The sequence below is a fragment of the Ostrea edulis genome, chromosome 1 (assembly GCF_947568905.1).
Source record: "Ostrea edulis chromosome 1, xbOstEdul1.1, whole genome shotgun sequence".
In the NCBI taxonomy this organism is placed as follows: Eukaryota; Metazoa; Mollusca; class Bivalvia; order Ostreida; family Ostreidae; genus Ostrea; species Ostrea edulis.
In genome coordinates, this window is record NC_079164.1 from 10,776,659 (window position 1) to 10,798,752 (window position 22,094).

Consider the following 22,094-nt stretch of genomic DNA (forward strand, 5'->3'; position numbering starts at 1 on the left):
GCATTTGAACTTTCTGTTGAGTAAACAAGACTGTATAAAAAGTAGGTCATTATTTGCACACTGATTGTGACTACGGATAACTCCATTTACCTGATCAAAATATGGGGCTCACGGCGATAGTGACCGTTCGACAGGGGATGCTTATTCCTTCTAGGCACCTGGTCCCAACTCTGGTATACCCAGGGGTCCGTGTTTTCCCAACTCACCATTCTGTATTCCTTATAGGAGTTATGAGATTCATCAATATTTTTATATTTAATTTTTGTGTTAAGGTTAGCGCTGTCTTTTGCCCATTAATTATTTACATTTATAATTAACACTGAGCTACATTTTGTACCCGTTAAATCATTTACTAGCACAGAAAAGGAAGTAATTGAGTTCCTATAAAGTAATTATGATCTTTCCCAAATTTCAGCTGTGATAAACGTTTATTGTTTTACTTTGTAGGTCATATCTATAGTGTTTCTCACATACATACATATCAGTGATACACCTCTGGATGCCAAGAAAGTATTTGTCTCCCTTTCCCTATTCAACGTATTGAAATACTCCGTTGATGACTTGAATTATTCTGTTCCATATAACTTGAAATTTGTTGTGGCTTTGAAGAGAATCGATACCTTTCTAAACAAAATGGATATCCAGGAGGATAATGTTGAAAGATGTCAACAAGGTAAGATCTCTTCTTAGAAATCAGGAACCATCAGAAGTATATTTCAATATAAAATAACACACTTTTATCACTTCTCAGGGAAAGCAGTTAATATCATCGACGGGGAGTTTGCTTGGGGCATCAACGGCAGTTTATTGAAAGAGTGAGTTTCCACAAATATTTGTTCTTAGTATAAGTGAAAGATGAAGATAATGAACATTGATCAATCTCATAACTTCTATAAGCAATACAAAATAGAGATTTGTGCTAACACGGACCCCTGGATGTATCAGAGGTGGGATCAGGTGTCTAAAGGAATAAGCACCCCCTGTTGACCAGTCACACCCACCGTTAACCCTATATCATGATAAAATGAATCGGTGAAGATTCACTAACATTTGCTTTCAGTGAAAGTTAATTGACGATGCTACCGTTGAGACAGATCTAGAAATTTCTCCAACGAAAGTGTGTTCCATCCCATGCGATTTTTAAGGATTTAATTAAACTAGGAACTAACATTTGGTAATCCAACTGATACTCCATGTTCTCTTTCCAACGAATTTTTTTTTTCAAAATCATATATTCAAGGCGATGGATGATACTTGCGTTTGTTAAACGAAATGCATCGATTAATAATAAGAAGAATTTGAGAAATGCTGACTTTCGACGATACTGTTGTATACAGTGGGTATTACTTTCAGGTATTTTAGTCTATTACATAATTTAAAACATAGTACACATATTTGTTCATTTTGATAATGTTCTATCTATTAAGAGTGAATATAGCGATTCCAGAGGGAGGCCTTGTCGCAGTAGTTGGACAGGTGGGACAAGGGAAATCTTCTTTGTTGTCAGCCATTTTGGGGGAAATGATAAAAATAAAGGGAAAAGTCAGCGTCAAGGTTAGTGCTAATTTCTTTGATAGTAGTACAAGAAAATGAAAGGTGAAGATAACGAACAGTGATCAATCTCATAACTCCTACATGCGATACAAAATAGATAGGTGGGCAAACACGGATCCCTGGGCACACCAGAGGTGGGATCAGGTGCCTAGGAGGAGTAAGCATCCCCTGTTAACCGCTCACATCCGCCGTGAGCCCTATATCTTGATCAGGTAAACGGAGTTATCCGCAGTCAAAATCAGTGTGCCAAGAACGGCTTAAAATCGGAATGAAACACGTCAGACAGCATTTGACTCTATGATAGGTTGTATTGACGAACCTAGATCGTTATAACGACCATAAAATTTGCGAAATGCTGACTTCAATCCCGACTGTAGAAACCCCTGTACCATCAACTTGTTTCTCACTAGCTTACCTCGATTTAAAAACTGGCTATACGCAGAACAAGCACTTGCATATCGAATCAGTTGAGATATATAAACACCATATGCAGGTGATAATGGAATATTGCTATATAAATATGGGAAGTTGACGACGGAGAAGCTGAAATCATCCCGTTGTCATGTAGTTGAATTGTCAGTTTGCCGTTAATGTCTACTTTCAATATAATATCTAAGTATGAAGCAGAAGTGGACAACTCTGTGGTGTCCTTTATTTCGAGCTCATAGGGAAATGCAAATAAACGTTCGTAGACGTACTGTAAAGGGGATATTTTCTTGAGCTTTATTTTCGTTTAATTCAGTACTATCTTTAAATACACCCTAGGTAATTGTTTATCACCGACTTCAATACGAAGTATCCACATGTATTACCCCGTTTAGCTTGTCAAAGCTGATTAGTCAAATGTCACTAATCCCCAAACAAGACCCAGATAGTCTAAGCATAAACTGCCTTTGATAAGGTGTATCTTATCTTGGTCAACATTTAATACACACATATATATCATCATTACAGGTGACAGTATTTATTTCAATACCTAAAATGGAAATTTCAATTAGAGATATAAAACACAATATATTCGAAGAGGGCTGTTCTCGAAATTATAACCATCGCAAAATAGCGGGCGATAAAAATCACGAAATGTAAGCCTCGGAAAATTAAAGTCCTTTACATCAAACCCTTATATATTGAATACCCAATATACTTGTCTAATTCAAGAGCTAACATTTAATAAAAGAAATCATTATAAAGAATGCCTATCACATTAAAGCATTGTATTAATGTTTTTGCATACAAAATTATACGAAAGACAAACTCGATATTTTAATATTAAAAATAGTTCTTTTTTCAACTTTTCATACCTGTAACAGGGTTCCGTTGCGTACGTCCCACAACAAGCTTGGATTCAAAATGCAACAATCCAACAAAACATTCTGTTTGGAAACAAGATGGACGACAAACGCTACCGTGAAGTACTGGAGGCGTGTGCTCTCACTCAGGACCTGAATATTCTGCCTGCAGGAGATCAGACAGAAATAGGAGAAAAGGTTTGTTGAATATTTTAGGTGCCATAAGAAAAACTTGATTAAGGAATATTTCATTAAAACTGTTTACCATCAAGAAATTTTAGAATGTATAAATATCTCCACAACACTGTAGGGATTTGTATGTTCCGTCTTTCCCTGTCCGTCAGTCCTACTATATGAAGTACTGGGATAGAGGTTCCATTCGCTGTCTAGCTGACTAATAAATACAAGCAGATCATGTCCGAATTTAATTATTCTTGATCCACTTTGAGGTTGGACTTTTGCATAAGGTTTGTTTTCCATATATTGCGCAATTATGGTTTGGGATTGTCATATGAAACATGATGTGTAGCTCTCTAATGAAAATAATACAACCTGTTATTTGGTAAAATGTTGTCTGCGTGTTCATAACCAATTGTTAGGTTGTTCGTTACACAATGATTTTAACTACGGATTATTCCATTTATCTAATCAAGAAAAAGGGGTCACGTCGGGTGTGACCGGTCGACAGGGAATGCTTACTTTTCCTAGGTACCTGATCCTACCTCTGGTATGTCCAGGGATCCATGAGCCGTATATGTTGATTAAGTAAACGGTTAGGTGTATGATTGGCCGTGAGTAGTTCTTTGTCAATTTGAAAAACCAGTTTTTCCATGTGATATAACCTTACGTTAACAGACACAGGAAATCCATGGAATTTTGCACCAGCAAAAGTTAATTTCATTTTCCATTGCAAATATGTTCTACATAAAGAAGTGAAGATAACGAATAGTAATCAAACTCATAAATCCTATAAAGAATTAAAAACATAGTAGAAGGGCAAATATACACCTTTGACATACCATAGAGATAGGATCACGTGCCGAGGAGTACATGTAGAGACAAGGGGAAATATATTTCTCCCAAGTGTGTCACACACTTAGTGTAGTCGTCATTTCTTTTTGCATTGGGCATAATAAATAAACTGTAAACACAATTTACTCGGTGCATCAGTTACCAGTAAATAATCATATGTAACTTTCATGTCGATTTCAACGCATAATGTAAGGAAATGTAATAAAACAATTCCCTTTGCGCACCAATCAAACCGGTATAGAAACACATTACCAGGGAACATATTAAAACATTTAGAATCACAACTTACAATCTATGAATAATGATGACTCAGGCGTCCAAACCTGCCAGTTAGTTTTCCTTGTTTTTTGTACCCTGAAAACAGTCTGATCACATCCCATGGAAGTTGTTATTCCGCATGATTTGGACTTTGTGTACAGAATACGTTTACAATCTTTTGAATCAGAATTTGTAGAAATATAACAGGTTGAGTAATGGATAAATAATGAGATGGTGTTGAATAGTTCACAGAAAGCTTCGCCACCGAGGGCCAAAGACCCAAGGTGGGGATGGTTTCTCAAAACTATTCAACATCATCGAGTTATTTATCTTTCTTACGAAACTTTCCCTTAATTTAGCCCCTGTGGATAGAATGAGAGCACACTGCACACAGTCAGTTGACAGATATGGTCTGTTGCATGGAAGACTTCATCTATTTAACAGTACTACTGTCTATAAAAAGGCTCTCACACAAGTTCTTACATCATTTCATGAAAGAAGGGAAATGGATTCAGTTGATGCAATTTTCTTACACAAATAAAATCTAAAGAGGTTAGCTACGATGAGAATATATAGATATTGTTCTCAATGATATTATTTTTAGAATTTAAAATCTAAGAGAAAGTAAAGTACATCGTGTCCAGCAAACTTTGACCTAATAGTGATATATCTGATGAAGAATTGGAAATGGATTTAAACGGAGTTTTAAATGAGTTCAAAGTAGAAAATACTAGTACCTTTTTCGAAAGATAAAAAAGAGAATACTAATAGTCTTTTTGTGATACCTACTTCGATGCATCTTTGCACCTTCTTTCCAGGACCAAAACCCGCTAAAGACAAATGATACACAGATAAGCCCATTAGAAACAACATCCTTTCTAAAGTTGAGATAAGCATACATAAAACGCTAGCTTAGTAAGATTTTATTCTAATTCATTATGAACAATTACAGACACTAGAATGTACGCCGCTAACGGTCAGAACAATTTGTATGTGAAAAAAAAACTGTCGCTGTTCAGATGCAGTTGACAAGTACCAGTGAACAGGACCAAGAAGCGGGTGTCTTTATGCATGTCATTATGTGCATGTAAAGAGTCGAGTTTCAATGAACGTGATATAAGTAATCCCGTGGATATTTCAGCTCAGTGTGTACTGCAAATCAAGAAATGTTATTTCTTTGGAATTTAAAATGTAATAAGAGCTACGTGCATTTTTTTTAGTTTTCTCTTCTTTGGACGTTTTAAAACAACAGTTTAATAGTTATCTATTCAACAATAAACCGTCAACTATTCAACGGTTTAGTCATTGAATAGATAACTATTAAACTATTCAATGACAAAACACAATGGATGACATCCAATTTTTTTTTATAGTGACGTTACATGTATCCCTGTTACATTGTATAGGGAGTCAATCTGAGTGGCGGACAGAAGCAGAGAGTGAGTCTAGCACGTGCAGTTTACAGTGAGAGGGACGTCTATCTCCTTGACGACCCACTGTCAGCAGTTGACTCTCATGTAGGCCGCCATATTTTTGATCAAGTAATTGGACCATCCGGTTTACTGACAGACAAGGTAAGATATCCTTTCGTAGCAGTACTGTAGGGTTTTTCCCCATTTTTTATCAGTCACTGTTGTTTACATTGTAAAGATAAAATATCGAAGATTATTTCAGTAGAATATATATAAACATATGTTTTTGTTCACAGACATGTATTCTAGTTACACATGGAATGCAGTGGTTACCAAAAGTTGATAACATAATCGTCTTAGTCAATGGAAAAATATCAGAATCGGGCACTTATGAAGAATTGATTAATCATGCTAGGTCGTTTGCTGAAGTTTTAGAGACTTATTTGCTGGATACAGATGAAGGGCACGTTGGAGGTGTGAATTCATTTGATGAGTTTCATTCCTCTGTTAAACATTTCTCTTTCATATTTTGTTCAAAATCACAAATTCATTCTCCCTGTTTGTTAGAAACAAGTACACTAGGTCATAACATGTCAGATGATTATCCGCCGTTTTAATGTCGTGATTGTTGGTGCTCGAACTTAGTTTTAAGTTTCCACATGAGGAGAGTTACTTGCTCGTCAATCAGCGTCTTGTTAGGACAAGGTTGTAGGGATAGACATTTTGAAATATGAGCAGTAATCAGAACTTGTAGAAAACTGCATTAATAAGCAAGAACGCCGTATCCAAATATCAGCCATTTCAAATGAATCTTTTGTTATTACATGTAGAAATATTGGTCCCGTTAGAAGATGTATATGAAGCAACCAATTAACATTTTCATCATGAATTAATATCAATTTGAAAGGGGAGGTGACAGTAAAAGCCTTACAACGATTGCCGTCAATGACGTCGAATGCAACAAATGGATCAGCATTTGATATGGGGTATGATATTTTGTATTATTTTACATTGAATTATATGTCTATATTTCGACTACCCTATCTTATTATTCCCTTGTAACGAACATGGGGATGAAATAACGCGACGTGAGTGTACGATACGCTTGTAAAATATAAATATGCCCGGAAGCGTTTCGTGGTGCTCTTATGTAGATTATGATTTTGCCATTTAGTATAAACCGTACAAGGTTTTCTTCAATTAATAGAAACATTATAGGTTATTTCAGCCAGACGTTTAGCTTTTTAAGTAAGGCCAACGAACAAGTGAAAAAATCTCGAGCAACACATCAAACAACATGCAACCAATCGACCAACCAACTAAAACATTCACGATAACATATCTGATGTCATGCGAAGCCCTGCCAAATTTTGGAATCGATTCTAATAGTCTATTGGCTCCAAAATTACCGACAGTTTTTTACTTTTACGTTTCAAGCTCAAAGATTTCAAGATCAAATATTTGACGAATATAGTTGACAAGAAAGTTGTTTTACAGTGCTGTCGACAGGATAAGGAAAAACTGTCCCGTGCACAATTTCTCCAACATTATTATGAAAAACTGAGAAAATGTAAGCTGTTCATGATTACTCCGTTGCTATCATCATATCGTCTTCCGTATCATTTATAAAAGACAAAACTATAAAAGTTAGTGTAGAATATAGTAGGCATTGTTACAATATAATTCCACTGATATGAATGCTAGCTTGCTTTACGTAACGAAACCAAACTTCGCCCTCTAGTGGTAATAGTTGTTATCATGAGCCATTTTCGGATTCTCTCATTAGAGTTTCCATCAATACTTAAGTGTATATTTGAACAAACTATTGAATTTTTTGTGTTATGACTACGATATAAGTGACGGTAATATTGACCTAAACCCGGTGTGTACATGTATGTCTGTCCCTGATAGAATACAAAGCTATTCAACCTAACTCCTAAACCAAGAACCTTCATATTAGGCAGGATATTAGTACCAGTTGTTCAACTTACTACTCATTTTAGCGACATTACAGTACACCTAACTCATACTGTAAGTAGTCAAATTAGATTGATTGATTAAATGTTGTTTAACGTCCCTCTCGAGAATCTTCCACAAATATGGAGGTGTCACCGCTGCTGATGAAGGGTTGCAAAATTTAGGTCTATGCTCGGCGTTTACGACCTTTGAGCAAGGAGGGATCTTTATCGTGCCACACCTGCTGTGACACAGGGCCTCGGTTTTTGCGGTCTCATCCGAAGGACCGTCCCATTTGTCGTCTCTTACGACAAGCAAGGGGTGCTGAGGCCCTATTCTAACCCGGATCCCAATTTCTATCAAGCAGAATAATAACCATATACTATATCATTAATGAAAAAGAAAACTATAAAATTTAGTGTAGAATATAGTATGTATTGTTACAATATATTACCTCTTATATGAATACTAGCTTACTTTAAGGTGTTGACATAATTACGAAACCAAACTATGCTCTCTAGTGGTAACAAATGTTATCGTGGGCCATCGCCGGATTCTTTCTCATTAGAGTTTGTATAAATAGTTGAGTGATACATTGAACAAGACCATTGCATTATCTGTCATATGGGCACGCAATACGTGACAGTGATACTTGACGTAAACCCTGTCTGTCTATCCCTGATAGAGTGCAAAGCTAGACAAACTTACGCCCAGACCAAGAGCCTTTATACTGTAAATGGGAAAATGATTGCGGTGATTTTAATTTTGCTATGTTCGCGGTTAGGGATTTTTCTGCAAATCAAAAAAATCCGCAATCATTTTGCAAGTGTGACACAATACGTTTTGAACAGTTACCAATAATCAAAATAGAATTTGAATTTCGCGAAAATAAAAGCACCGCAATGAAACCAATATGAAAAACCGCGAACGTTTAGCACCTCGAATTAAAACCACTTACAATATTAGGCAGGATATTAGTGCCAGTTGTTGAACTTACTAGTCATTTTAGCGGCATTACAGTACACCTAATTCACCCTGTAAGTAGTCAAATTAGAAATGTTCTACCAAGCAGAATATCAACTATACTAAGTCGATGTGTCTTGTTAAAGCCTCCATTATTGTGATATTTTCCACGAGTGAGACGATGTATAGGAATCAATTTTACAATATACATATTGTGTATCACTAGTCAGGATGATACATTGTGATACAATCGAGAGAAAACTACATTAATTTCTATATGTAATGGGTTCTACACTGTTCTGGCGTACCGCGTATATGTTTGGTTTGCTATCTATTTATTTTAGACAGTCCAAAAATGATCAAAGTACAGAACATCTCCATGTAAAGAGTACTTCAAGCCTTTCTACAGAGAGACTTGCGTCTGTGACTGCAGACAAAGAAGTCATGGGTGTTATTAAGTATAACCTTATCGAAGAGGAAACAACAGAGACTGGAAAGGTACATATCAGAAAATATATGTACTATTATGTGATATATATGTATTATATCTTGGCACACTGATTTTGACTGCGGATAACTCCGTTTACCTGATCAGGATATAGGGCTCACGGCGAGTGTGACCGGTCAACAGGGGATGCTTACTCTTCCCAGACAACTGATCCTAGCTATGGTATATCCAGGGGTCCGTGTTTGCCCAACTCTCTATTTTGTATTGCTTATATATGAGACATTATTTGTCGAAATGCGCATCTGGTGCATCAAAATTGGTACCGTATAAGTTTTACATTATAGGAGTTATGAGATTGATCACCTTTTATGTAGAAGATGTCAAGCTACATTTTTCTAGGAAGAACCTTGAAGGTTAGAATTTGAATTCGAGAAAAATTCGCCACTAGAGTGTATTGATTTGTTGTCATTGACAAAAAAGTCACCAAGAAAAAAATGTGCCAGTTACAGACGAGATTATGATTGTATTTTGACCTCTCGTTTTGTTACACTGCCTTAAAATGGCTGAAATATTGCCAAAACGGCGTAAAACCGTAGTCTTTTTGCTTTTTGTTACTTACAAATGTGATCATGTAACCTCACAAGTACAAATGCAGACTGCAATCAATATCACCTAATTTTGAGTTTTATGTATACATATGAATTGTTTCAATAGGTGAAGTGGAAGCAGTTTATGACCTACTTTAGAACCATTGGTCTGGGATATTGCGTCTTCTTGGTGATCTTGTATAGTCTTAGTGAATGCATGACTCTACTGGGAAACATTTGGCTGAGCAAATGGACAGAGGATCCTGTTATAAAATCGGTCAAAGGAACTAGAAATAGCAGCAGCAATGTTCATGAAAAGAATATCTATTTCATTGGAAGTTATTTGGGATTTGGACTAGGACAAAGTATATTACACTACATTACACTCTCTAGTTTTCTCTTCCTTTTTGATAATATTTGCATTATTGTTTTCGATGTTCCTTCTCATATGTATGCTAATGCATTCAGCATACGACTATGTCTGCTTTTACCACCATTTCCACTTAAGCAGTGCCTTAAATATTTATGAATGTTTAATAGTTCCTAATAAATACTCAAATCAAGTTTATTCAGAAGAAGCAATGGTGAGAGAATTCGAGAGAAAATAAAAAATATCTTAAAAATCACGTATCCGCGATTTTCTCATCATTCGCTCGGGTTTGATGCCATTAAATTGTGACATTAAAATTTACCCAACAGCTAAAATGTCACGACATACTCCTAGACATATATCTTAATTGACTACGATGTCGTAGCCAGTAAAATGATGACAGTCGCTATAATGACGATGAGTTTCTAACATGATATTTTTCAGTCAAGGGATCAGACATCAATGCCCTAGCTTTTCTTAAAATTTCATAGATAAGATACCGATGACATTTATTGATAGGAGTTATGACATGAGTCTCTGCTCGTTAACTTTGCCCTTTTTAATATCATGACTTTTCTCCCGCGATATGGCTAAAGATATCTCAGGGCACATCACATTGGATGACATCACAATTAAACAGTACATCACGGCGTACAATTATTTCTGTACAATACTGATGTTTCTCAACTTTTGAACATTATTTGAAATACGTAAGAAATTATACGTTTTCAAGAGCTTAAACAGCAATATCATTTTCAATAACGGTAGTGAATCTAAAGAAATTGAATTCGGGTATTACATAAACTAGAAAAAAGATTTTTATACTACTCCTTTAGAATAGCAGGTTAATATGTAATAATGTAAATGTAAACAACATTTCCCTCTATTTTCAGTAACCTTTATGGTGTTATATGGAATCGTTTGTTTACTAAGAACAATCCATGCATCTCGTGCAATACATGCTAACCTGTTGCACACAACTGTGCGCTGTCCAATCAGCTTCTTCGACACAACTCCATCGGGTCGGATCATCAACCGTTTCTCTCAGGATATGGAAGTAGTGGACACCACGTTACCGCTTGGATTAGAGAACCTGGTTTTCTGTATCACATCAATAATAGGAGTTATGGCTGCCATTACATACAGCTCCTCCTGGTTCCTGCTGGCTGTTATCCCACTCGGCATGATATACTACTTTATAATGGTACTACTGTTTCTTAATATGGTGTATCTTTAGATAGATGACAATTCGGAGAATATTCATTGTTAGTACATATAGAATTCGGACCTCAGTGTCGAAATTTTATTCCCATAGCTTAAATTTATTTAAGGAATGAATTTACTTCTGGGGCAAGTTATACGAGTATATACACTTTATAATCCGCGAAGCGGAATATAAAAAAGCGTAAATTGACCCAAACCAGGTTATACTCGTATAACTTGCCCCAGAATTAAAGTCATTCCTTATAATTTAATGCAGGAGACAAAGATACTAACCTTCGTTTATCAAAATGTACATAAACTCGGAAAAATACAAGTCAACTGAGCTGCGCAAGGATTCACTTAGCAACAACGACGAAGCGTCTACATGCAGCTATAGAAGGTCACCATCTTAACGCGTTGTCAATGTATCTTAGTTCAACAGAGCGTAGCCTATTTATTAAATGATTGTATCGAAGGTGAAGTTTGTCATGACAGAAAATATGTGTAGACTATGCATGCAATATGGATTTCGCTGCCCTTTAGAGATCGACTTTGAAGTCGCTCATCTCCGACAGATTGCGAAAATACGGGAAATTGCATTGTTTAGGTCTAGATCTACCCAAAGTAAGTCTTCAAATATCAGAAAATGCAATAATTTGCGGCTTTTAACTCTGTGAAAATTTCTACTACATGAAAACTTACCCTTGCATTCAAAGTTGTCACTAATAGTAAATCCAACACAAGAAAATATGTAAGCAAGTGACAAATCGCGATCCACATGTCAATGTGACTGACGTCATGTGGTAAAATGTGACGTATGATTTTTGTTTGTTTGCTTTGTTGAAAGGCAGGTCAGCAATGAAACACCCCCTTTCCCCAGTGAGAAATGTATTTGAAAATAAACAGGGCAATCCTTACTTGGTAAATCATTAATTTGAATATAATATATTTGTTTTAATCTATTTCAAAATTATTCGATCATTATACAGAGAAAGATGATTTACAACAGTGATTAGCGTACAAGTAGATGCTAATTGACAACAAGAAAACAGTATGTGTATCAAACCGAAGTATCTTATTGTACACGTTGACTTTCTATTCCATAGAAGGCTGAAAACAGTGCTACGATGTAAATTTAGAGAGAGAAAAAAAAATAGTTTCGCCTTCTGGTTGTCAAGGGGGCGTGTCCCCATACCAAACCAGGTTATACAAAAATAACCTGCGTTCCTCAATTGGAATTTGATCAATCAGAGACAAGGATACAATAAGAATTAAATTATCATCGGATGTATATAATTCTGCACTGTAAAGGAAGATGTGTAAATTTATTTAAAAGTGTTAAAATGGAACTCTACTTTTCTGAAAAACACGAGACGTCTTATTACATTTGACGTCACTATGTCTATTGGTATAAATGGAGTTGAGATTAAGCTTGTAAAGGAGATGGGTTTAGAAAAGACACATACATGTATATATCATATTGGGAAGTACTAGAGACCCTGAAGCGTGCTACTACACCTCTAAAGCGTTTCGTTTTGTTCCGTGCAAACCGTTCACCGTTCCGTGCAGACCGTTCAGACTTTCGTGCAAATCGTTCACCGTTCCGTGCAAACCATTCACCGTTCCGTTCAGATCGTTCAGCGTTTTGTGCAGACCGTTCAGAGTTCCGTGCAAATCGTTTCGTGCAAAAATCGTTCCGTGCATGATCAAGCCACGCCCAGAGAAACGTGCAGATCGTTCAAACCACGCCCTTAGAAACGTACACACCGTGCACGTCATTTCGGCATAGAATGTAGGACAGGTAAACATTGCTCGGAATTTGACTAATTATTTCAAAATGTCTGTAAGAAAATAAGGAAACTTTCCCACCCTTGGTAGTTTCTAGCAAATGCAGAGACATGTAATATCTCTGCCCTCGTTATTTTTTTTTTTTTTTTTTTTGTATATAGGAATAATTTATTTGTCTTGTTACATTTGTATGATCAAGTTTCTCTTTTTGAATAAAAAATATTTCCCTCAAAATCGTTTATCGGAACTATCTGCATAATGCAAAGACCGACCTGTATATAACTTGTATATTTTTCGCAAATTCCAAGGCCCCTCTTTTTTTTTTTTTTTTTTTACCACAATAGAGGTCAGCTAATCCGGGTATTTGAAATCAACATTCGTACAGAAGGTGTGAAAATCAGCGGGAGCAATTGAAATATGACAAAAGAGGTGTTTTTATCTTTTGTCTCTCAAAAATGAATGCAGTTTTCTATAGGTTTATAACTGAGACAATTTAAATAATAAGCAAAAATGACATTTACCGTGTCGTACATGAGCAATCATTTTAAAATGAATCACTATCATTTCTTTCTCAACCTTCTTTTAATATCTAGAATACTGCAATTATAATGAAACTATTTGAACCAAATATTACCGAAAAAATTACAGCGTGCAGGCCACACCTACCGTTTCGTGCAAACCGTTCACAAAGCGTGCAAGCCACACCTACAAAGTGGTCAGCGTTTCGTGCAAACCGTTCACCGTTCCGTGCAGATGGTTCGGCGTTTCGTGCAAACCGTTCAGCGTTCCGTCCAAGAATAGTTTCGTACCGTTCCGTGCAAGTGGTGTAGTAGTACGCTTCAGGGTCTGTATATACAGCTGGCTGGAATATAACTGTACGCTGTAAAACCGTAATCAATGAATGAAAGGCGAAGATAACGAACAGTGATCAATCTCATAACTCCTCAAAGCAATACAAAATAAAGTGTTGGGCACACACAAACCCTGGACATACCAGAGGTGACATCAGGTGACTAGGAAGAATAAGCATCCCCTGTCGACCGGTCACACCCGCCTTGAGCCCTATATCTTGATCAGGTAAACGGACTTATCCGTAGTGAAAATTAGTATGCCAAGAAGGACCTAACAATCGGTACAAAACACGTTAGACAACATTTGACTCAATGATAGGTTGTAATGACTCAGTCATGCATATCCTGTGTCCAATTTGGGTGAAATCAAACTAGTATGGAATTCCTAAAATGTTGTCGTCATTATGATTATCCCTCATTTTTACATAACTCTAAGTCATAAGGTCATTGAGTATGTGAACCAGAGTAAACATTCTGAATGAACGTAATCAATGTGCATAATCTTGCAGATTTTTCTGTGTAAGTCAAGCATTCAACAAACTTAGGTTTAAAGAATTATTTATATGCGCATGTATCTTTTCCGTTACCTTTCGATGCCAAAGAACTAAAATCAAAGGAAGTTGCACCTTCAAACTCCGCAGTACCTCAATCCGAAGAGCACTGGTTTCGTAGATTATGGTTTAGAGTGAGAACCACAGTAGTGACATTTCTGAACCGTTAGAATGTGTAATGAAAGTTCCTTTGCCATGTGAAAGACAGTGATTGAGATCCATGTTTATATTTCACTTTTTTGTCTGAACCTATATTGGAGGCGTGATTTTGTGGCACTTCACCAAAGACTGGAGACGTATCAATATGCATGAAATATTATGTTTGAACATCATCATTAAGCAAACTAAACAACGATTCACAGTTAATATCTCTAAAATAATTTTATAAGACTGTATGATTGACTGTATATTGTTTAACATCCCACTTGAAAAATTCTCAGTGATATGGAGACGTCACCATTGCCGGTGAAGGGCTTAAAAATTTAGGCCTATGCTCGGCGCTTACGACCATTGAGCAGGGAGGGATTTTTATTGTGCCGCACCTGCTGTTACACAGGGTCTCGGTTTTTGCGGTCTCATACGAAGGACCGCCCCATTTAGTCGCCTTTTACGACAAGCGGGGGTACTGAGGACCTATTCTTCAATATTCATACAATCCATATCCAATCGTTTATGTAGGCATAAGATCAGGTCTAGTTCAGTCTCAGGGGTTGTGAAAAGATGTCATATATAGTAAACAATTTTTACTGAATTAATTTGAGATTTGTTTTTATGTGTGTAATTATCTACTGAAACCATTATCTACTTTTTTATTGCATACAGAGTTTCTACTTGCCATCATCAAGACAACTGAGGAGAATTATTTCAATCAATACATCACCAATCTACAGTTATTTCAGTGAGACCTTGGCTGGTGCTAGTGTTATCAGGGCATTTGACAAGGAGAACCAATTTATGATTGAGATGCAGAAGAAAGTGAATGACTTTCATCAGGCTGACTGGGCTGATATTGCCATCAATGGGTTGTGTATTCGTTTTATTCAACTTTTACAAGTTTTCTTATATCATTTTGAAACATTTCTTCTTACAAAAGATTGGATGATATGCGTTTGTTGGTCATCACACTCGTAACATATCTCTGAGAATAGCACACTCATATAGAAACATGTATGTAAAGTGAGAGTATTCACTCATGAAGATATTACTTTGCGCACGTAATGTAAATATCGAAAGTCTGTATCAGAAATCAAATCTTTGGAGTTTACACGAAGAAGAAATATAGTGCAAATTTGGATATATATGAGGTTCATAGGTCATAACGCTCTACAGAGCAATATATGTGTCCTCTTGATTCGGGTGTGACCGTTCGGTAGGTGATGCTTACTCCTCCAAGGCACCTGATCTCACCTCTGGTACAGTGTATATCCAGGTATCAATGTTTGCCCAACTCTTTATCTTATATTCGTTTTAGAAGTTGTGAGTTTGATCACCTTTCGTTTTCTTCACCTTTTCATTCGTCAGATAACACTCTACTGATCATGAAAGGTATCAGATAACCGTAAAACAACATTAAAAGGAATACATTTATGTACGTTTGATGATAATGTTCAAAATATAACAATTATAACTCCGTTTACCTGATTAAGATAATTATAAGGCTCACGGAGTGAGCGGTCAACAGGGGATGCTTACTCCTCCTAAACACTCCATCCCACCTCTAGTGTGTCCAGGGGTCCGTGTTTGTCCAACTATCTATTTTGTATTGCTTATGGGATTTATGAGATTGATCACTGTTCGTTATATTCACCTTTCATAGAGAGTATTCCACTGTAATTGATATTTAACCATCATTCAAATCCTATATAAAAAAAAAGTAAAAATAAAAGGGCTATGAATTACTCTTTTCTGTTTTCTTGATGAATTTCAATGCTTTAAACAGCTGGAGAAGTGTACACGTAAAGATGCTGGGATGTTTGGTCATTTTAGCGGCCTGTATGATAGTTGTAGGAACCAAAGATAACATTAGTGCCGGAACGGCTGGACTCTCAGTTACCTACTCTCTAAATGTAAGTCAAAGAAAAGTTATCTCATTTCACTCTTTCATGTTGTGATCTATATCATAACAAGTTTTGTGAATCAAAGGTAGTTGTCAATGTTTACTTGGATATACGTAAAGAGAAAGATTAGACTGTACACCGTAATCATTTCCCATTGTATTTCTGTTGTGTATATGCTCTATAGCACTAGACACTTACTGTGTTGCACTTTTGCAAGATAATAATCATGATGAATTGGTTGGTATACGTGCTGACTCTGGTAGAAACTAATGCTGTGTCGGTGGAACGAATAGCTGAGTACACAGACAAAGAATCAGAGGTAAGAGACTCTACAAGGCTACATGATATATTATATACTCTATACTATATGTACATGAACATCATTAATTAACAGCAAGGGAGAAAATGCAACAAAATAGATTGGGGTTCGAACCCGGGTTCCCTGAATCTCTAGTCAAGTGCTTTTTCAACTGAGCCAACTTGGTTGATTCCTCCCTCCTTAAATGTCTTCACAATTGAAGACATCACCTCGGGTTCTTAATCCTCTGGCAGGCATTTTCATCTGTCAGTTCCAGGGGCGGTCTGCGGCACCAAATGTAACAGGGAAAATTTTCAACGGAACAAACTACTAACTGTTCTATCCAGGCCGATCTGCCATGGTACCAAATGCAATATATGGGAGAGGAGAAAATTTGTCAGATGATATAACCACTTAGCTACCAAGGCCGACATCCACGATCCGTATAGCCCTAACTACTACATTCCTCTTTCCTTAATTTGTCTTCACTCTTGAAGACATACAACCCAGATTCTTTATGCTTCTGTCAAAACCTTTACCTGCAAGACCATGGGTTGTCAATGGCACCTAATGTAACAGGAAGGGGAAAAAATGCAACGAACCAGACCAGAATTCGAACCCTGGCCCCCTGAATCTCTAGTCAGGTGCTATACCAGCTGACCTAACTGACCAACGGCAATCGAACCCGTCTGACCGCTACATATGTAATATTATTTGCATCAACTAATATTTAGTCATTAATGATAATTTATTGTATGCAATTCGAAGATAACGAAGAGTGATCAATCTCATAACTCCTATAAGCAATACAAAACAGAGAGTTGGGCCAACACGGATCCCTGGATATACCAGAGTTGGGATCAGGTGTCTAAGATAAGTAAGTATCCCCTGTTGACCAGGGATCACAGGGGATCGGGTCACACCCACCGTGATCCTCACATCTTGATCAGGTACACTGAGTTATCCGTAGTCAAGATCAGTGTACGAAGAACGACCTATCCTTGTTTGTGATTTTCGATAAAACCTTATGACACGCAAGTGCAAAATAGAAACAACTTGAATTCACAAATGTATAATATGTAGAATATCTAAAACGGTATCATTGTGCAACAAAAGCACGAAAGTGATTTCTAAATACCCGGCTTGTAATTCTAGGTTGTCTGATTTGGTTCTTTTGCTAATTAAAGGGCATGAATAACCTCTTTCTTTTTCAATTGATTTTTTTCGCATTTGAATATATATTGTAATAAACGATTTGAGATTAAAAACCTTTATGAAATATTCATTGTCCCCAATATTGGTTACCCTAGGGTCTCGTAAAGTTTTCGCAGGTAAAACAGTATCTTCTGTCATGTGACCTCTCTTTTGTTTAGAAATGGGCAAATTACTAGCACAAGTCTGACAGTATTATCGATATCTTTATGTATGTGTTTTTTTCTGAAATACACATTATTTTTACTTTAGGCTGATCTATTCAATATTGACCACCGACCTTCTGAAGGCTGGCCTTGTCAAGGTCAGGTCACTCTGTCCTCTTACTCCACAAGATACAGATCCCAGCTAGAATTGGTACTGAGAAATATCAATGTCACCGTCAAACCAGGTGAAAAGGTAGAATAAATACTCTTTTGAAGTGGTATTTGTGGGGAAGATGATATACATGTATGTGAGTTTACTGAAACAATTGACCATTGTCGTATAGTATAACAATATTCGTTTTCATGGAGACATACCTTGTCCTTATTTTATTTTGAGGAATGTTACCTTTTGTGTTTAGGTTGGAATTGTGGGAAGAACAGGGGCAGGTAAATCTTCCTTGGCTCTGGCTCTGTTCCGCTTGATAGAACCAGTCTCTGGGGACATTGAGATTGATGAAGAAAGATTAATAGATCTAGGGCTTCATGATTGCAGGTCTAGCCTGACCATTTTACCCCAGGTACGAAGTTTTTATAAATTGTCTATGTAGACTTTTATAAGACCTATTATGATTGGTCCTTTGTGATTTAGGAAAATCGAAAATATCGCGTGAAAATTGAATTGTAAACTATATATTTTCAAAACTAGATCTGAAGAATTGTATATCATAACACATTGTTATCATAAGTTTTATGGTTTCAACAATACATCTGAAGGCAAATAACAATTTGATGAATTTGTTATTGATCTAGGAAAATGAATAAGGATTTGTGGCATGTTGATATCGCTAAATTCGTATTATCATCACACCTACGGAGAACACAATATCGACCTCGGCGTGTGATGAAAGAATGAATGGACTTCATCAACATAATATAATTGTGCAAAAGCAATATCGATAATTCTGTACTGGATATAGAAGTGAAATTTAAAAAAGAAAAGAATAACAGACAGAGAGGGAGCAGTAATGCATCTGTATTATGTTTAAATGCACATATAATTTGAAGGACCCTGTGTTGTTTTCTGGTACCCTGAGGATGAACGTTGACCCTATGGATGAGTACATGGATGAAGAGATCTGGAATGCCTTAGAGCATGCTCATCTGAAGTCATACGTTCAGTCTCTCCCTACTGGTTTAGACTCAGAGTGCGGGGAAAGGGGAGATAATCTCAGGTACCAAACTTTGTCTTGCTATGTAAGTGTAATACATGAAATTCAATATGGAAACAAACCTGAAAAGTCTTTATTCGTGTACAAATGTGATTATACTGCGAATGAGAGAAAATAGATTTTAAGAGGCAACACTTCACAAACCGTGAAAATGTACTCTTGTAAATAATCCCTGGAAACGGAATTCAATATGAAAGGCGAAGATAACGAATATTGATCAATCTCATAACTCCTATAAGCAATACAAAATAGGTAGTTTAGCAAACACGTTCCCTGGACACACCAGAGGTGGGATCAGGTGCCTAGGAGGAGTAAACATCCCCTGTCGACCAGTCACGCCCGCTATCAGTCCTTCATCTTGATCAGGTAAACGGAGTTATCCGTAGTCGAAATCAGTGTGCCAAGAACGGCCTAACAATCGGTATGAAACATGTCAGACAGCATTTCACCCAATGATAGGTTGTATTATATTATTAATATATCATATTATAGTAGTATATTGTATTTCCAGTGTCGGTCAAAAACAACTAGTTTGTTTGGCAAGGTCTCTACTTAGGAAAACAAAAATTCTAATTCTGGATGAAGCAACGGCAGCAGTTGATTTGGAGACAGATGATCTGATACAGAGGACAATACGCGAGGAGTTCCGAGAATGCACAGTGCTGACCATTGCGCACAGACTTAACACAGTGATGGACTATGACAGGTATACAGCAGATACATGTATGATAAATGTATGATACAGTGATTAGTTATTGCAACTATACAACAGACATTAAACATTGATGGGTTATGACAGGTACAGATTTGATGCTAGTTAATAATAACAATAAACATAATAACAAAGTATTTTATTTAAACAGGATAGCACAATTAGTTTAAAAACTAGTTTACATTGTGGTCCTGAAAATATATTCAGACAGCAGTATTATACAGATACAATATAATATAGTATATGAAGGTATGTTTCATACATACATGTACGCTATCTATATATTCAAAACTGAAAATAAATAAATAGATAAATAAAAATAAAACTGAAAATAATCAGAAACAAATCTATATGGTTTTAATTTTTCCGAATGAAAAAAAAAACAATTCTAAGATAAGCGGATTTAAAACTTTCTAATGTTGGGTAATATTTTTAAAATTCTGGAATATTATTCCATACCTGTGAACTGTAAATTGTAAAAGATCTTCTAGTATATTGTGTCTTTGCCCTCTGGATATATAATGAATTACTTTAAACTTAATATGGTAGATATATTGCTAGTTTCATTAACATATTGAAAAACATCTAAATAATCGGGGCCGGGTTAGACCATGTAAAACTTTGAAGACAAGAATCATAGTTCTATATACAAAATAGTCCGACAGAGGCATCCATGTAACTTGCTGCATCATTTCTGTTGTAGGTGTATAAAAATGTCTATTTAAAATCACTCTAACAGCTCGTTTGGATGTCTTAAATAAACTAAGACCAGATTGAGACTCTGATCTACAATGATATAATCAATATGACTCCCCATGTTGACCGATCACACTCGCCGTAAGCATATACAATGTATATTGATCAGATCAAAGGCGAAGATAACGAACAGTGATCAATCCCATAATTCCTTTAAGTAATGCAAAATAGATGGTCGGGCAAACACAGACCCCTGGACACACCAGAGGAGGTGGGATCTGGTGTCTAGGAGGAGTAAGCATCCCCTGTCGACCGGGCGACCGGTCACACCCGCCGTACGCCCTATATCCTGATCAGGCAAACGGAGTTATCTGTAGTCAAAATCAGTGTGCCAAGAACGGAGTAATCCTTAGTCAAAATAAGTGTGTAAACGAGGGCCTAACAATTGGTAAAAGGCGAAGATAACGCAAAGTGATCAATCTCATATCCTATAAGCAATACAAAACAGAGTGTTTGGCAAACACGGACCCTTGGATATACCAGAGGTGGGATTAGGTGCCTAGGAGGAGTATAAAATACTTCAGACAGCATTTGACCCAATGCCTAAGTATCGGTCGCGGTAGCTCAGTAGTTAGATCGTTCGCTTCGTAACCAGAAGAGAGTGAGTTCAAGTTTCACTCGTTTCATTGCCGCCTCAAACCTAGGAAGTAAATCACAGTAGTGATCTAGCAATCACTCCGTCGCTAACACTCAGCATTTAAAAGTGAGAGCTAGGGGTATTTCTCAACAACAGAGACCCCCATGTCATGGTTTGCGTTGGTGCGTTAAAGAACCCCACTGTTAAGTCCCAGAGAACTAATCATATGTCTGAACTCTGGTGTTTCACCTACAGCTAATGACGTCACAATATGGGTGAAAAAAACTATATATATAATATGTCTATCGATTGGACCACCAAAATCACATTGATGGAACCGACTCTCCTGGGAAAGTAGTGATGATTCGCATATATATATATATATATATATATATATATATGTATGTATGTATGTATGTATGTATGTATGTATGTATATATATATATATATATATATATATATATATATATATGGCTATGCTCGCGCTTGTGGTAGTGTCATGTTTTTATCAATATGTGGTCGTACTAATATATGAGTTTGTACTAATATGTGTTTGTACTAATATTGAAATATGTGTGCATTTTGTTTTTCAGGATCATTGTTCTTGAGAAAGGACATGTGCTGGAGTATGATACACCACAGAATCTTTTGGCAGACGACAAAACTCTTTTCTATGAACTGGCCAAACATGCTGGAATAGTTAAATAATATAAAAATTACGTTTTTGTGTTTTGAGCTATCTTGATTTGATATATTTCTTCCTGTTACACGATGATGTCATATGTATGTTTCTTTATAAAGAAATGATGAAAACATGTTTGTTACGGGAGAAACACTTTCCAGC

At 36.4% G+C, this 22,094-nt stretch overlaps 1 protein-coding gene across 1 annotated transcript in view; it reads left to right on the forward strand.

The window, feature by feature from the left end:
- The window catches only part of LOC130047407 (multidrug resistance-associated protein 1-like), a 41,101-nt gene extending 19,038 nt beyond the window's left edge, over positions 1-22,063 (forward strand). Inside the window, 18 exon segments of the mRNA XM_056142341.1 lie at positions 448-673; positions 752-815; positions 1,428-1,554; positions 2,865-3,041; positions 5,540-5,707; positions 5,842-6,019; positions 6,453-6,531; positions 8,809-8,962; positions 9,627-9,864; positions 10,763-11,073; positions 15,085-15,284; positions 16,202-16,328; positions 16,537-16,638; positions 18,082-18,228; positions 18,395-18,553; positions 19,041-19,207; positions 19,716-19,910; positions 21,844-22,063. Coding sequence (XP_055998316.1) covers positions 448-673; positions 752-815; positions 1,428-1,554; positions 2,865-3,041; positions 5,540-5,707; positions 5,842-6,019; positions 6,453-6,531; positions 8,809-8,962; positions 9,627-9,864; positions 10,763-11,073; positions 15,085-15,284; positions 16,202-16,328; positions 16,537-16,638; positions 18,082-18,228; positions 18,395-18,553; positions 19,041-19,207; positions 19,716-19,910; positions 21,844-21,958 — 2,934 coding nt within the window. The 3' untranslated portion in view covers positions 21,959-22,063.
- The last annotated feature ends 31 nt before the right edge of the window (positions 22,064-22,094 follow it).